The sequence below is a fragment of the Salmo trutta genome, chromosome 22 (genome assembly GCF_901001165.1).
Source record: "Salmo trutta chromosome 22, fSalTru1.1, whole genome shotgun sequence".
Lineage (NCBI taxonomy): Eukaryota > Metazoa > Chordata > Actinopteri > Salmoniformes > Salmonidae > Salmo > Salmo trutta.
Genome location: NC_042978.1, coordinates 25,251,720 through 25,268,884, shown reverse-complemented (window position 1 = coordinate 25,268,884; position 17,165 = coordinate 25,251,720). Strand labels below are relative to the sequence as shown.

The 17,165-nt window shown below is 41.5% G+C and overlaps 1 protein-coding gene across 2 annotated transcripts; it reads left to right on the top strand.

The window, feature by feature from the left end:
- The first annotated feature begins 419 nt into the window (after positions 1 to 419).
- On the top strand, positions 420 to 13,918 carry il12rb2 (interleukin 12 receptor, beta 2a). Of its 2 annotated transcripts, none has more exons than XM_029707388.1 (16): positions 420 to 696; positions 1,106 to 1,267; positions 1,844 to 2,101; positions 2,628 to 2,742; positions 3,130 to 3,329; positions 5,737 to 5,885; positions 6,340 to 6,481; positions 8,403 to 8,476; positions 10,766 to 10,967; positions 11,215 to 11,424; positions 11,573 to 11,674; positions 11,772 to 11,927; positions 12,007 to 12,138; positions 12,307 to 12,415; positions 12,571 to 12,658; positions 12,790 to 13,918. In XM_029707388.1, exons 2-16 carry the CDS (start codon positions 1,192 to 1,194, stop codon positions 13,282 to 13,284), a joined length of 2,508 nt encoding a protein of 835 aa, XP_029563248.1. In that variant the 5' UTR covers positions 420 to 696; positions 1,106 to 1,191; the 3' UTR covers positions 13,285 to 13,918. The 2 variants fall into 2 exon arrangements, with proteins under 2 accessions (XP_029563248.1, XP_029563249.1); XM_029707389.1 differs by having other exon boundaries at positions 420 to 782.
- Positions 13,919 to 17,165: the final 3,247 nt, after the last annotated feature.

The following is a 17,165-nucleotide window of genomic DNA, read 5'->3' as shown; positions in this document are numbered from 1 at the left end:
TTTACGATGCCTCCTCTCACCCCCTTGTCTCCTTGTATCTTCATCTCCTTTCCTTCATTTGCTCTTATCAAAAATGTCTGGACTAATGAAATCAAATTTCCCAGGAGGTCTCTGCAATATTGCTTTCATTTGTCCTGTGTTTTAAAATAAGTGCAGATGAAGAACAGGAGAGGATTAGAGAAGATATTAGACATCCAGTCTTGTGAGTGGAGAACATCTGTAAAAAGTGTTAATCTCCATATTCAGTGTGAAAGGGGGATCCCCTACAACTGGCAAATATCACTCACCTGGTATGTCACTATGGCTGCATTTAGAGAGGCAGAACAATTCTGATCTTTTTTCCCCAAAATGGTCTTTTGACCAATCACATCAGCTCTGAAAAATAACTAATGTGGAAATATCTGATGTGATTGGTCAAAAAAACAATTAGTGGGATTTAAAAAAAATCAGAATTGGGTTGCCTGTGTGCACACAGCCATTTTCAGATTGGGCTCAGATGTGTAGGCTACTTGTCGTGCTCTGTTGAACCCGCAGAGGACATAGCAGAGGAACTGAGATGAGGGTTTGTCTAGTCAAATGTCAACTGACACGCATCTCAACCAAAACAGGCTCGCACGCTTTCAGCCAAACCACTGACACATACTGCACTGGACTAAGAAGATGTTCAGAAATGTCGAGGAAAAATATCAAATGAGTGTAAGTAAAAACGTAGGGAGCCCGTTGTGTATAATTAACGGATGCTGTTTGGTAGGGGATGATCAACTGTATGATGTCGGAGCTGGGTGAGTGGTGCTTTCTGGTTTTATACAGCCTACATTCACATGGTCTACTTTACTAAATTGCTGCAGTTGATTATTGTGGTACAGGATCAACCATTTGAGTTATCAGAATAATCTCAATCAATAATCTGTTATGGTGTCATAGTGAACATTGAGCAATGTTCGACATGCATGGGAATATGTTCAGTCATTCTCTTTTTCTTTTCTTAAAAATAAAATATATATTGTTGTCAAAAAGATGGTGTGTTTAATAAATAAAAAATACAGTGACATTCTCATGGGGATACATTAAATGACTTGTATATTATACATGTTTATTTCTGTAGTGATACTGAAAGACCCCATGGACCTTCAGCTATGATACACAAATGGAATGCAGCTCACCACTGGTAGTGAATAACCCAGAGGACCAATGGCTCATTCACCCCATGGTTGGTGGTCTATCCTCATTGGCATCACTTTGCTGTGTGCCATAGGGTCTAGTAGAGGTAAGTGGTCTATTCCCGTAATAACAGTTATGTCAAGAACACTTGATATTCTTCCTTAGTGATAGTTCAAAGCATTTGTCCAAGATAGATTCATACAATGTCCAAGACATTCTCCCTGTCCACAGACTGTGTACTCTGCAAGTCTGCGTTTGCCTTGAACTGTTCTCATATGCTATAGGAGTATGCTTGATCTTTTAATAAACACCCTCTGAATACGTCTTTAATAGTATGAGTTGATTTCCTCTTGCTGTCTCACTTCTCTGTGTGCCAAGAGTCACCAAACCTCCCTACAGACAGTATTGAGCACACGCTTTTATTCCAGCCCAGCACAAACACACCTGATTCTACAAATATATAATATATATGGTGTGTTAGGGCTAGAACAAAAAGCCTGCACACCCTGTAGCTTACCAGAACCAGTGCTGGAGACCCTTGTTCTGTTGTGATTTCTGTTCCGCTTCTATGACCATGCTGCTAAAACAAGTATTTTTAACTTACATTATCTTCCAGTTTACCTCTCTGTCATTCCCCAGTGAGATAGCAACAGTTTTCTTTGTCATTTTGTTGTGCCTCCAGCTAATAAGCCATGTACTGCATCATCCAGCATTGGGGACCTGGTCCTTCTGGGCTCCAGCTTCCAGGTGTTCTGTACCTATCAGGCCAGCTGCAGAGCTTCCAGATCAATGCACATCGACAAGAAGGAAATACCCAAAAGACAGCAATACAACTCTACAACTATATTCCTCAACGTGACAAACATAAGTAAAAACACAACGTACACCTGCCTGTGTGAAGGAGAACCTGAGCCTTGTGGACTCGACATTGATACTGGATGTAAGTATGGAACAGTATACTCTGCAATATAGCACTCTGCAATACCAGAGCACTCTGCAATACAAAACAAGGTGTCGACAGTGACCAGAATAACTATAGAGCTGGGGGTGTGAAACCAAACTGAATGGGACAGATGGAGAAAAACAACTTGTGCCTTTTGACACTCATGAAGGCGAACACCGCTCCCTGAATTAGCCAGTCAGATATGCAGTGTGACATCTTTTCATCAAGTAGTCTTTAAGTACAACATGTGGTGGAGGAGTTACATTATAAAGTTTGCTCTATACGTCTTGGACCCTACTAGTCTGACTATTAACTAGTTCAACCCATGTCAGTGTCAGCACTTCTAACAGGTGTGTCAGAGGTGCAAGTTTAAATGATACACACTTAAACTCTCATGTCAGTGGTCTTTAAAGGAACAATAGCATCGAATGCTGGTTACTGGTCCAAAGCACAATGAGAAAAACACTTTGTACCAGACCACGTCCTTTCGTGGTGTTGATGTATTGTCATGGTTACTTTGCAGACCCACCTGACCTGCCAGAAAATGTAACCTGTGTCCAGAAAGGTCCATTTGGAGAGGTGATGTGTACATGGAGGAGAGGAAGGGAAACTCACCTGACAACCACTTCAGAGCTCTGGTGAGTTTGGAAGAGAAAGAGAAAGGGACAGACAGTACTGTGTCATGTGCCATATCATAGCTTAATAGGGATCTGAGCTGAGGAATCGCAGGGTTGGTGGTCTCTCTCACATGTTGGAGCAGAGCAGCCTTGGTGGTCAAGCATACCTCTGCTACCAACAACCCAATATGGTTTCTAATGCAAGACAACGACAGGTTTAAGTAATGTTTTACTCAGTATAGTTTTGCTCAGTATAGTTTTTTCACCAGACAGACTCAAATACGGAGAATAAAAGAAAAAGAGAAAATAAGCAAAGGAAAATGTATGAGATAGAAAAGCCAGTTGGTATGGATGAGGTGTACTATATAGTAAGTCGTGGATGACTTGTATGTGTTTCATGTGTTTCAGGGTAAGAGCTGTGTTTGGTAACAGCACAGCAGGATCTGTATCCTACCCTGGTTCTGGTTCCAGGTCTGATCCTGGTCTAGTCTCAGCTAATTTCCCTGTATCTGGTTCTGTCCAGACTGAATACTCCATATGGGCCAGCTCCTCCAACAAGCTGGGCTCTGCTGTGTCCACCACCCTCAACTTCACACTCGACCACATTGGTATGGCAGCTGCAAAAAACTAAAAAGAATATAACACTGATTATGCAGTGTTGATCATTCTGCACCTGTATGAGCAAATGTACACCTACAGTTGAAGTGGGAAGTTTACATAGACCTTAGCCAAATACATTTAAACTCAGGTATTCACAATTCCTGACATTTAATCCTAGTAAAAATTCCCTGTCTTAGGTCAGTTAGGATCACCACTTTATTTTAAGAATGTGAAATGGCAGAATAATATTAGAGAGAATGATTTATTTCAGCTTTTATTTCTTTCATCACATTCCCAGTGGGTCAGAAGTTTACATACACTCAATTAGCATTTGGTAGCATTGTCTTTAAATTGTTTAACTTGGGTCAAACGCTTCGGGTAGCCTTCCACAAGCTTCCCACAATAAGTTGGGGGAATTTTGGTCCATTCCTCCAGACAGAGCTGGTGTAACTGAGTCAGGTTTGTAGGCCTCCTTGCTCGCACATGCTTTTTCAGTTCTGCCCACAAATTTTCTATTGGATTGAGGTCAGGGCTTTGTAATGGCCACTCCAATACCTTGACTTTGTTGTCCTTAAGCCATTTTGCCACAACTTTGGAAGTATGCTTGGGGTCATAGTCCATTTGGAAGACCCATTTGCAACCAAGCTTTAACTTCCTGACTGATGTCTTGAGATGTTGCTTCAATATATCCACATCATTTTCCTCCTCATGATGCCATCTATTTTGTGAAGTGCACCAGTCCCTCCTGCAGCAAAGCACCCCCACAACATGATGCTGCCACCCCCGTGCTTCACGGTTGGGATGGTGTTCTTCGGCTTGCAAGCCTCCCCCTTTTTCCTCCAAACATAACGATGGTCATTATGGCCAAACAGTTATATTTTTGTTTCATCAGACCAGAGGACATTTCCCCAAAAAGTACGATCTTTGTCCCCATGTGCAGTTGCAAACCGTAGTCTGGCTTTTTTATGGCGATTTTGGAGCAGTGGCATCTTCCTTGCTGAGTGGCTTTTCAGGTTTTGTCGATATAGGACTCGTTTTACTGTGGATATAGATACTTTTGTACCGGTTTCCTCCAGCATCTTCACAAGATCCTTTGCTGTTTTTCTGGGATTGATTTGCACTTTTCGCACCATTGTAGGTTCTTCTCTATGAGACAGAACACGTCTCCTTCCTGGGCAGTATGACGGCTGCGTGGTCCCATGGTGTTTATACTTGTGTACTATTGTTTGTACAGATGAACATGGTACCTTCAAGCGTTTGGAAATTGCTCCCAAGGATGAACCAGACTTGTGGAGGTCTACAATTTTTTTTCTGAGGCCTTGGCTGATTTCTTTTGATTTTCCCACAATGTCAAGCAAAGAGGCACTGAGATTGAAGGTAGGCCTTAAAATACATCCACAGGTACACCTCCAATTGACTCAAATTATGTCAATTAGCCTATCAGAAGCTTCTAAAGCCATGACATAATTTTCTGGAATTTTCCAAGCTGTTTAAAGGCACAGTCAACTTAGTGTATGTAAACTTCTGACCCACTGGAATTGTAATACACTGAATTATAAGTGAATTAATCTGTCTGTAAACAATTGTTGGAAAAATTATTTGTTTCATGCACAAAGTAGATGTCCTAACCGACTTGAAAAAACTATAGTTTGTTAACAAGAAATTTGTGGAGTGGTTGAAAAACGAGTTTTAATGATTCCAACCTAAGTGTATGTAAACTTCCGACTTCAACTGTATCTATGCATTTAGCAATCATTGCTTTATTTTAGATTTTTTTTGTGCAATTACACTTTAATTCATGCACTATTTTAACCTTTTACAGCAGTGAGCTAAATCAGGGTCACACAGAGTGTTTCTTGGTAGTCCTAAACAAATCTACTTTGATACAAAAGGATACGCCTCCCACACATGGTTATGCTCTTAAAAAAATAGACAATGTACCATGTCAGATATAGAGTGAAAATATATTCAATTTTGAGTTTGCATCCCATTACACTTAATATACATCACAGAAGACTGAAACATAACAGAACCGTTCGACATACAAACACTGAATATTTGTCTTTAAAAAAATCATGTTTATTAATTATGAAAAATATGAATAACATTCCCCCACGAGGCCACTAGAAGGCACTTTGGTCATTTGACTACTAGGCTATGTTATCTACCTAATGTTTGTTTTAGAAATGACCAATGTAGCAGTTATGATGCATTCTCGATGAGTACTAGATGTTTGTCAGGTTTGGGTGAGTAATATCACTGGTGATATATCACTGGTGCTCTCTGCACTCTAACCACAAGCATCCACTGCTGTACTCTCTCAGTCCGTACTAACTGTCCTACGTGTATCCCTGTCCATATTGACTGCTCTCTCTCTCTCTCTCTCTCTGTCTCTTTCTTTCTCTCTCTCTATAGTGCAGCCCTTGCCCCCTGCTGTGTCCCAGGTAGAGTGCTGGTCGCTGGGCTGTAATGTCAGGGTGGAGGGCGCTCAGGGAGCTCAGCTCCTGGAGGTCCAGCAGAGAACCGCCCAGGGACCAGGACCATGGATATTACACCCACACACCGTAAGAACCACTGTCACACAGTCACCCACGCACTGTAAAAATCACCTGCCATATAGGGAACTGACTGGGTATTGACCATTATACACATACAATCCAATGCTGCTTTGCTAGATGTTGAGTTGCAGAACCGTTGCAAGACACAACCTCACATGTAAGATTTGTGCTTAAATCACAAGACCTCTCGGCTGAGTCAGAAGCTGAGTCAGAAGCTGAGGCAGATTTGACTGGGGTTTGCAGATCCCTGCCTCCTGCTGTTCCAAGATGCTAGACTCCCAAAGCCAGTCAAGCATCTACATGTCTTCACTTTTTAGTAGTCCTCTCATGCCTTGTCTGCCTTGGCAGCCCCCCACATGCAAGTCTTATGATTGTGTAATCAATGTGTAATAATTGTTTAATAAATGTGTGATACATGTTTATAAAAGTAATACTGTGTTCTGACTGCTGTGCCTCACAGGCAGGTTCAGTGTGGAACCAGTCCATTGTGTCTCTGCAGCCCTACACGAAGTATGAGTTCCAGGCCAGGGTCAGACTGAGCCATAGGAGAGGCATCTGGAGTGACTGGAGCCAACCCGTCTCTAACTGGACCCAGGAGGAGGGTAAGAACACTAATACTGCACTGTGTGGGTGATTTGTTGGTCCTGCAGATGGCCTTTATAGACGGTTGGTTGTTTAGCAACAAAGCTGAACGTGCACAACTATTGGGCAAAACAGACAGGGTTGGTTTAGATTGTTGACAACATATTAACTATACTTCATCTCCAATGTTTATTGAAAGCATGAATAAAGTTTCACAATATGCACTTGTTGTCTAACAAAATACACTGACCAAAAATATAAATGCAACATGCAACAATTTTAACGATTTTCCTGAGCTACAGTTCATATAAGGAAATCAGTCAATTGAAATACATTTATTAGGACCTAATCTATAGATTTCCCTCCACACACCTGCATATAGAGCACAATCAAAGGCGAACCCTGTCTACAAGTCAACCGTTTCCTGTGTGTAGAAACCATGATTTATATTAAACTGAGTTGTATCACAGAGATGTTGTCAGATAAGCTTGTCCCTCTCCATACCTACACATACACCTACACTCACATAGAGCATTGTGAAACGTGCATCTAAGGTTTAATCTGATCCCAGGCCAGCAGATTTCAGGAAACAGGAAACACCTCATAACATAGTGTTCATCATCATACTGAGAGGAACAACAAAGTCTCCTTATGGTCAATACTAAGCAGGATCATATCCTATAATGATTGGTATCACAAATTTAGAATTGACTTGTACTGGATAATTTATCATCTGGCAAAATATGGTAACACTGCCTTCATTCAGTGAAATGACTTCATTCATTTACAGTAAAACAACACTGTTCTTCACTTCATGCGTTGATTTACCGACCATTACTTATCATGTAGAAGTAGAAGATGAGAAAATGATGTCCCTCGGGAGTATTGAGACAGTCTTTAACTTTGAGAGTGTCTCTACACCTCTGTGCACTATCAACCACACCATCACCCTGTAGGAGAGATAGTCACAGTGTGGTAGCCTCACTATAACCTCACCTCCCTTCTCTGCCATCACTCATTGGCTCTGTAAGCCACATGGCCCACTGCTGTGCGTATTTGTGTTGGTGTGTGTGTGTGCACGCCACAACCAAAATCCCCCCTCTCTCACTTCCTGATCATCAAGGGAGGAGTTTATTTTTCATTGAAGAAAAAGTAAGATATGGAACGATATGGAAAAACATTGAACAACGACACACATTTTGAAACTTAACAAGATTAGGCATGACAGGTCAACATGTGTCATATAGGACGATGAAACACAAAACTCTTAACTCCCCATTTTGTAATTATGAGGATGAGCAGCTACCCACTAATCTTGATGACATTATTCTGGTGAAGTACATGAGAGATACATGAGAGAAATACATGAGACAATGTTTTCATCTTGGAGGTGGACACCTCGTTTTTGCCATCGTTTATGGGAGATGCTATCACCTTTTTTTGGAATACCAAGAATTTGACTTAACCAAGATAAGCACCTCATGCCAGAGAAGCCTTTTAGTAGCACATCTTAATTCTACTTGATGATGCTGTGTTTGTCCTGTCTGCTGACTTACAGGATGCAGATCACATCAGTCTGGATCTCTGTCACTTTGGGTGGCAGTGTATTAATTGACGCAAAAACAAAAAAATTATTGTTTCCAGGAAATATTAGTCATGTCTGAGACACATCCTTGTTCTGAGGAAAACATAATGAAGGTTGTCAGATGGTTATCAAAACATAAAATAGGCTGAAGGCTGATGGCTATCACAATGACCTTGTACATACAAGCTATGTACTTAATGGATAGAATAGGACTTTATTGATGCCAAACCCCCAGACATCACACAAATACACAGAAAACGTTTTGGGAGTATACATCAATTTTGGGAGGACATGGGGTCAGCCACATCTAAACTGTTGCAATGAATAAACGGTTTGTATGCTGTGCTCTTTTACAGCACCTGCCCAGGCCCTGGATGTGTGGTACACAACCTCCAACTCTCCCAATAACTCCATCACTTTACACTGGAAGGTGCGCATTCAAAGAGATGTGTTAATATTGTCAGTCTCTCTCCCACATGGGAAAAAAAACTTTAGTATACTGTAGTATTACTATATTTATATACTATAGTATTCACTGTGGTGTTTTTGCAGACTTTACTTAGTTTTTGTGCAAAAACACTACAGTTAATACTGTAGTATTTACAGTAGTGTTTTTGTGGACATGACTGTTCTGTAGTATTTATGATGGGACATTGATACCGGTACTCCAATTCTCCAGTGCAGTTTTCAAAGCACTACTGATCCAACACAATGTACTGATGCTCATTTCAAAGTATCATTATCGCTTGATCAATGACACCCGAAGCTTCGTTTGATCACATGGTTTTTCAAACCGTGGTTTGCAAAATGAGAGATCCCACAGATTTCATCATGGTTACGGTGCTTTCTTGGATTCCAAGTTGCTTTCAAACCCCAACCTCTACTGGAAACCATACTTAAAATGTACAGGGTTTTGTGATGCTGTGTCACCTGAACGGTAAATAAGCAGGTAGAGTCGGGGACCATAGAACAGGGAATGGGCTCGAGTCCTGGCGAAGGCTTATTATTTAGAAAATGGTTTTTATATGACACCACACTCCGAACATTATTGTTCAAACAATTTGTTTTATTTAGTATGGAATAAGCGTATGTCTTAAGCATCCTAAATAATGCGATAATTTCAGTTTTTGACAGCAACTTGTAATGATAAATTATAGCTAGTAGGCTATTAACACCTGCAATGAACCGCTGTGTCAAGGAGATTTTATGAATATTGTGGGAAAAACTTCCATATGGACACCCTCGCTGCTTTATATTGCTAATCAGCAAATGTCACTAATGTGCATTGTGTTAAAAGTTCTGAGTAACGAATTGTTCTTCAGACAATTTGGTGAAAGCCCCAAAGGCTTCAGAAAGTTTGGATTTCCCATCACCAGTATTTACTGTAGTGTTTTTGTTTTGTACATATACACTGATTGTACAAAACATTATGAACACCCGCTCTTTCCATGACATAGACTGACCAGGTAAATCCATGTGAAAGCTATGATCCCTTATTGATGCCACCTGTTAGATCCACTTCAATCAGTGTAGATGAAGGGGAGGAGACAGGCTAATTAAGGATTTTTAAGCCTTGAGACAATTGAGACATGGATTGTGTATGTGTGCCATTCAGAATGTTGAATGGGCAAGAAAACAAAAGATTGAAGTGCTTTTTAACGAAGTAGTGTCAGGTGCACCGGTTTGTGTTAAGAACTGCAACCCTGCTGGGTTTTTCACGCTCAACAGTTTCCCATGTGTATCAAGAATAGTCCATCGCCAAAAGGACATCGAGCCAACTTTACACAATTTTGGGAAGTATTGGAGTCAACATGGGACCACCTTGTAGAGTCCATCCCCCTGATGAATTGAGGCTGTTTCTAAGGGGAAAAGGCGGGAGGTACAACTCAATATTAGGAAGGTGTTCTTAATGTTTTGTACACTCAGTGTATATGTTGTTTGTCATAAAATATGGTGTCTCTAGTTCTATCTGAGTAATTAGGAAAAAAAGTGTTACTTTCGTCCTGTTTCTGTCCTAAACTGTAGGCTTTTTTCATGTGGGTGTGTAAAGCTTTCTTAGCCGTAGCTGCAGCTTGTGGTCTAGTCAAACTCAGACCACTTCTGAGAGGGGACATTCCCCCCCCCCCTTACCCTCACCCCATAGGTGTGAGAGGCTCACTCCCCAATGATGTGTGAGACTGAAACCTGGGCCAGACACGTGACAGTTTCAGTTTACAAGAAACAGAAAAGACGAGCAGTTAAAAGAAATGATAGAACCCTTACACACCTCTCATCTCCCTGCAGAGATGCTGCAGGGATAGCATGCCTTCTTAGCTGCTCCTGGGCAATACAATAAAGTTGAATTAAATGTTAAGCGAGCGTCTGCTAAATGACAAAAATGTAAATGTAAACAAGGGAATGGGCATGTTGATATAGAAACAGTCAGACTCTAGGGGAGAATCTCAATAGCATACTCCTCTCTCGTTGCCTCGTTCTCGAAACCCATTGAATGAGAAAACCAGAGGTCTCTCTCCTCTGACCTTCTCCTCCAATGGATTTTGAAAAGGAGAAAGGAGACACGAGGAGTATGCAATTGAGATTCTCCCTTGCTTTAGGATTCTATGCTGGGAAACAGAAGTGGGATGAAAACACTGATAGCCAATCCTATCACTGCATCATTTGTGATTGTTGCCCATGGAGTGGGCCTGTGTTTTATATGTGGTTCTGAATCTGATTGCAGAGGCTGAGTCACACAGAGGCCAGAGGGAAGATCAGGGATTACAAGGTGATAGTTCACGACACCCTGGCAGGGAAATCTGAGCGCAACACCTCCATGAATCATATTTCAGGCCTGTCCTGCTCTCGCTGTGATGTCACTGTCTACGCCCTGAACTCCAGAGGTTCCTCACCCCCTGCCCATGTCACCATTCCCCTCAGAGCAGGTAAGGCATCTCCATTTCCTCCCCGTTTTCCCCGCTTTTCCGCCATCTTCCTATTCAAGATTCAGACTCTCCAGAAAAGTGAAAACTATAAATGCAAGAATTTGTTCCACTTCTTGGCTTCTTTGAGTTAAAAGACAATTAACATTTAAAAACCACATAGACATAAATGTAACATCCAATTGACCGTAGTTGACAGGGAAGGGGGACTGCTCTACTGACAGTGTCACACACTTCTCTCCCTTCACAGCCCAGCCCCCTCAGAATGTGATGTGGAGAAATCACAGTAACCACAGCGTCATCATCTCCTGGCGAAAGCCTGTAACTGCAGGAGCAGCCAGTGGGACATGGGATGGGGCAGTAAGTGGCTACCTGCTGGAATGGTTCCCTGTTGGCAGACAGGTGGAGAAGCTCAGGTGGAAAAGACTGGGTCCTAATGAAACCCATACTGTCATTAGAGGTACGTGTAGTGGATGGATGGACAGCTTAGCATTGCATTAGATCTTATTGGATCCCTGAGTGATGACACAGCCAGTTGATCCCTCCTCTTGCTCTCATTCCCTCGCTCTCTCGATCTCCACCCCACCCACTGTCTCTCTTGTGTGTAGATAACATTAAGCCGTTTGAGTGTTATGAGGGAGCAGTTTATGCTCTGTACGAGCAGGCAGTGGGCAGGGCCCAGTTTGAAGACTTCTACACCTTGGAATTAGGTAAGGAGACAGGAGAGCACAATTTTTTTGAAGGTTTCACATCAATGGAACAGTGCCAGAGTTCGATTCCTATTTGTGGTGTGACTGTGTCCTGTAGTGCCTTCCGCGGGTCCGTCTGTCCATCAGCCGGTGGTGGAGGGGGACAAAGTGACAGTTTCCTGGTCAGAGGTCCCTCTGGAACACAGGCGGGGCTGTGTCATCAACTACACCATCTATGTGGAAAACTCAGAGAGAAAAGACGTCGGAAACTACGGTATGGAGAAGAACTATCAAACACAAAGTGCATTGTGTGTGTGTGTATACTGTGTTCATGACCTGTGGTTTTGTTCTAGTCCGCAGTGCATCAGAGAGGTCCTTCACCATCAGGGGCCTTCCCCCAGACTACTACCAACTATGGATGACCGCATCGACTGCCTCAGGACAGGGCCCCAGAGCCGGACTCTCCTTCTTCATCAAACCTCAAAGTGAGTGTAACGAGAGAAAGAGTGAAAATAATCTGTTTCTCAGAATAATCTATCTGAAACACTCTCAGTACTATCATTCCAGTTATGTGAAGTGTTACAATAAATACAGAATGCTTATGTTTATACTGTATAATGTTTACACTGTGTGCTTATTATGTACCACTGTAGGTTTGCTTTCAGACAGCTGGCTTTATACCATGATCCTGGTAGGGATCACCTCCTTCTCGATGTTCTTTGTCCTGCTGTGCCTGTACCAGGTTTCCTCGCTACGACGACGGTAATACATTTGGAACAGGAACAGCCTCTAGTCCTAATGGGGAGTCACTAGACAGCAATACTGGAATGAAATGGAAATATTGATTGACCATGTTATTAACTGTGTGCTCTGTTCCTGACTCACTGTGGTTCTTTTCCATGTTCTCTCCTCCTCAGAGTCTCAACACTCGTCCACTGCCTCATGCCAGATATCGTCCCTGATCCTGCCAACAGCAAATGGGCAAAGGAGTGTGCCAAAAAGAAGGTACGTGGACGCAGACGCCCGAGCGCACACATGCAAGCACGCACGCACACACACACAAACAAACACACTCTGAACACTTCATTTGGATCCACAGTGATACATTAGTCTGACCCCTTCCTGTCTTCCCCCAGGGTGAGTTGACCCTACACCTCTACCTCAGTGAGTCTAGTGTCAGTGAAGAGGAGGAGCCAGACACTGTGGAGGTCCAGGAGCTGCCTGAGGGCAGTTGGAACTCATGGAACCCAGCACAGCGCACTGACATCTCCGGAACTCCAGAGGATGCTATTCACCCCTCCTTACACCTCCTCTTCATGCCCCAGCAGATCCCTGCGACAGACCCGTCAACAACAGCCTACTTCCAGAGCTCCTACCTCAAGAGCTTCTCCCAGGAGTCAGGCTCCTCAGGCCAGACACAGGATTCCCAGGGAACAGATATGACTGTAGACTACATCTCAACACACGTCCTAGAGGGCAGAGAGGAGAAGGAAGAGGAAGGTCTGGATGTGATGGAATTCTTCTCCTGTCCGCAGAACACCCTGAGTCCGTTCATGAACCCTTTGGTGTCTTTTGGAGGGAAGCTGACTCTGGATGCGGTCAGGATCGACTGCAGTGAGTTCTTAGACTGATGGGTTAGACTGATAGCCATATAAAATAACCCAAGGAGCAGGTTGTTTCAAGACCCTGTCTAATCTCAATGTATCATGACTTTGATTCTCACTAACCAACAATCATTATAAACAGTTATATTGCATTACAGTACAATAGTACACTATCAGAGATGGGAAACTACAGACTTCGGGGTCCATAGTGGTGTAACACTTTTTCACCATAGCAAACACTAATTGCATTCTAAACTGAAGATGATGATTAGTTGATTTTTGGAGTCAGGTGTTAGCTGGGGCAAAAGTGTGACATCAATCCGGGCTCCGAGGACTGGAATTGCCCATCCTAGATCTATAACACAAAAGGTCAATACAATACAACTCACCTGTCACATTTCCCCCAGTTTACAGGGACTGTAAGCAATGAGCTTTTCTGAAATAAACCATGGGAGTTATGTAAAGTGCACTATGAGTTCATATCTGGAAGTTTATTTATTATTTTCACAAAGAGATAGTACTGGGATATGCAGGGTCAGCCTTAGCATAGAGTCCTGGATCCTTGCAGAGAGTACAGGTGCTCTATAGTGTAAATTTAACATTGGAGATTATTAAACCCTAGTGAAAGTTTAATACATTTAATATAGGGGATTATTGTGATGAGAAAAAAGGAGACTGGAGATGCTAGAGAGGTTAGACTTTTATTTGTTATTTGGGGTCTTTGAATCAGTTACATTTTATTATCAACAAATCAGCCTGCATCTCAAATCGACAGTTAATCAGAGAACAGCAAGAAGCAAAAAACACAACCAACCTGCGTGAGCAAACAGGCATGTATTCTGAGAAGAATATGAGATAGATATTAGGATACAGATTACAGATGGATCAATGTTTTCAAATAGTTGTCTCCTATTTAGATTTCAAACATGATTTACAATATTGTTTAACAGTGGTTTGTTATACACAAAGAGATATGTGAACCCTTTAGAATTACCTGGATTTCTGCATAAATTGGTTTTAAAATTGTATCTGATCTTCATCTAAGTCACAGCAATATACAAACACAGTCTGCTTAAACTAATAACAAACAAACAATTATAATGTTGATGTTTTTATTGAACACACTGTGTAAACATTGACAGTGCAGGGTGGAAAAAGTATGTGAACCCTTGGATTTAATAACTGGTTGACCCTCCTTTGGCAGCAATAACCTCAACCAAACGTTTTCTGTAGTTGCGGATCAGACCTGCACAACGGTCAGGAGGAATTTTGGACCATTCCTCTATACAAAACTGTTTCAGTTCAGCAATATTCTTGGGATGTCTGGTGTGAACTGCTCTCTTGAGGTCATGCCACAGCATCTCAATCAGGTTGAGGTCAGGACTGACTGGGCCACTCCAGAAGGCGTATTTTCTTCTGTTCAAGCCAATCTGTTGTTGATTTACTTTTGTCTTTTGGGTTGTTGTCCTTTTGCATCACTGAACTTCTGTTGAGCTTCAATTGGCCGACAGATAGCCTTACATTCTACTGCAAAATGTCTTGATAAACTTGGGAATACATTTTTCCATTGATGATAGCAAGCTGTCTAGGCCCTGAGGCAGCAAAGCAGTCCCAAACCATGATGCTCCCTCCACCATACTTTACAGATGGGATGAGGTTTTGATGTTGGTGTTCTGTGCCTTTTTATCTCCACACATAGTGTTGTGTGTTCGTTCCTTTCAAACAACACAACTTTAGTTTTATCCGTCTGCAGAATATTTAGCCAATATCGCTACGGAATATCCAGGTACTCTTTTGAACACTTCAGACGTGTAGAAATGTTTTCTTTGGACAGCAGTGGCTTCTTCCATGGTGTCCTCCCATGAACACCACTCTTGTTTAGTGTTTTACATATTGTAGACTCAACAGAGATGTTAGCGTCTTCCAGAGATTTCTGTAAGTCTTTAGCTGACACTCTAGGATTCTTCTTAACCTCATTGAGCATTCTGCGCTGTGCTCTTGCAGTCATCTTTGCAGGACGGCCACTCCTAGGGAGAGTAGCAACAGTGCTGAAATGTCTAAATTTATAGACAATTTGTCTTACCGTGGACTGACTTTTAGAGATACTTTTCTAACCCTTTCCAGCTTCTGACATCTCTTTTGTTCGAGGCATGGTTCACATCAGGCAATGCTTCTTGTGAATAGCAAACTCAAATTTTGTGAGTGTTTTTTATGGGGCAGGTCAGCTCAAATGAATATCTCCAATCTCGTCTCATTGATTGGACTCCAGGTTAGCTGACTCCTGACTCCAATTAGCTTCTGGAGAAGTCATTAGCCCAGGGGTTCACATACTTTTCCCAAACTACACTGTGAATGTTTAAATGATGTATTCAATATAGACAAGAAAAATACAATAATGTGTGTGTTATTAGTTTAAGCACACTGTGTTTGTCTATTGTTGTGACTTAGATGAAGATCAGATAAAATGTTATCTAAAATTTATGCAGAAATCCAGGTATTTCCAAAGGGTTCACCTACTTTTTCTTGCCACTATATACAAAATCGATGTATTCGTTAGCAACACACACTAGCATTCACACCATCAAATTAAAATCAATTTAATTATTGTATCTTTAGTTCAAGATCTTTTAAAGACCTCAATATCCAATAATAATCTGCAGTAGCGGGTTTAGCAAGAGAATATAGCCTAATGAAATACACCAGAGTTAGGGAAGGTATATGGCTCTTTAGTTGATGTGAAAGTGGTTTAGGTGCATTGACGTAAAATCACTTAATTTATGAGTACATTTATACAGAGCAAAGAGTAGAATCAGAGATGAGAAGATAATGAGAACCGCCAGAAACGTAACAAGATTTTTGTAATTGCCTGAATAAGTAAATATATTATGCAGCACATGAGGTGTGTCTATTGATCAAGACAGCCACCTCCAGATTACACATGCCTCCCAACAGTGGGTTCCCGTCTAGTTTGTATGAATTCAAAAGCTTATCATTCTCTTACTTTAGTCTAAAACCGGGCTGGGTTTCCAGCTAACATATGGAATAGTCTTATGATGGTCATAACAAGGATAATTTCGCTATTTGATTTTGAATTTTAGAACTCCTGTAGGTATATATAAAAATAATTACTTGATGAAATCTTGATTTTGGTCTTACTGCTATTAGCCCATAGAAACGCATTGAATAACATATTCATATATGGCAAAACTTATCGTAAAAAAATAAATCAAAAGGAAGTACTATATTATTATTTCATATTTACAATGTGTACGAGTTCACTTTGTACATTTACTGATGTATGTATGTATGTATGTATGTATGTATGTATGTATGTATGTATGTATGTATGTATGTATGTGTGTGTGTGTGTGTGTGTGTGTGTGTGGGGGGGGGGGGGGGGGGGTACCTGTTAGATATTGGGGGCTTCCTGTGATGTACTTTTGTATGTATGATTGCTGTATAAGTGAGTTAGCTAGCATAATCGAGATGTAATGGGCGCATTAGCCCCTGCTAATACAGTGTTACAGATTCATGCTATCAACAGCCATCAATATAATCAAGCCAGAGGGGATGGCTGCTGTTTTACGGGCTACTGACCAATTGTGCTATTTTGTGGGGGTTTTAAAAAATAATGCACATAATGCCAAAAAATAATGCACATAATGTTTCTGCTACCATCTCTTACGACCGAAAAGAGCTTCTGGATATCAGAACAGCCATTACTCACCTCGAACTGGACGAAGATCTTTTCTTTAATGAGTCTAAAGTGAAGGATTTACTGCTTATGGTAGATAAATCACAAGATGATGTTATAATACTGTTTATGCATTGAATAGCTATGATGAGTACTCCCTCATCTATTTCTGTGGGACTGAGTTGGGCCTCTGGGGCTTGAGCTGATAATTTAC

What these genes read in the sequence shown, in the direction of transcription:
- il12rb2 (XM_029707388.1), top strand. Translation starts at nt 1,192, where the DNA reads ATGGCTCATTCACCCCATGGTTGGTGGTCTATCCTCATTGGCATCACT. An exon ending in AACCCATACTGTCATTAGAG is followed by an intron (nt 11,425 to 11,572) that starts GTACGTGTAGTG and finishes TCTTGTGTGTAG; the next exon opens with ATAACATTAAGCCGTTTGAG. An exon ending in AGGAGTGTGCCAAAAAGAAG is followed by an intron (nt 12,659 to 12,789) that starts GTACGTGGACGC and finishes GTCTTCCCCCAG; the next exon opens with GGTGAGTTGACCCTACACCT.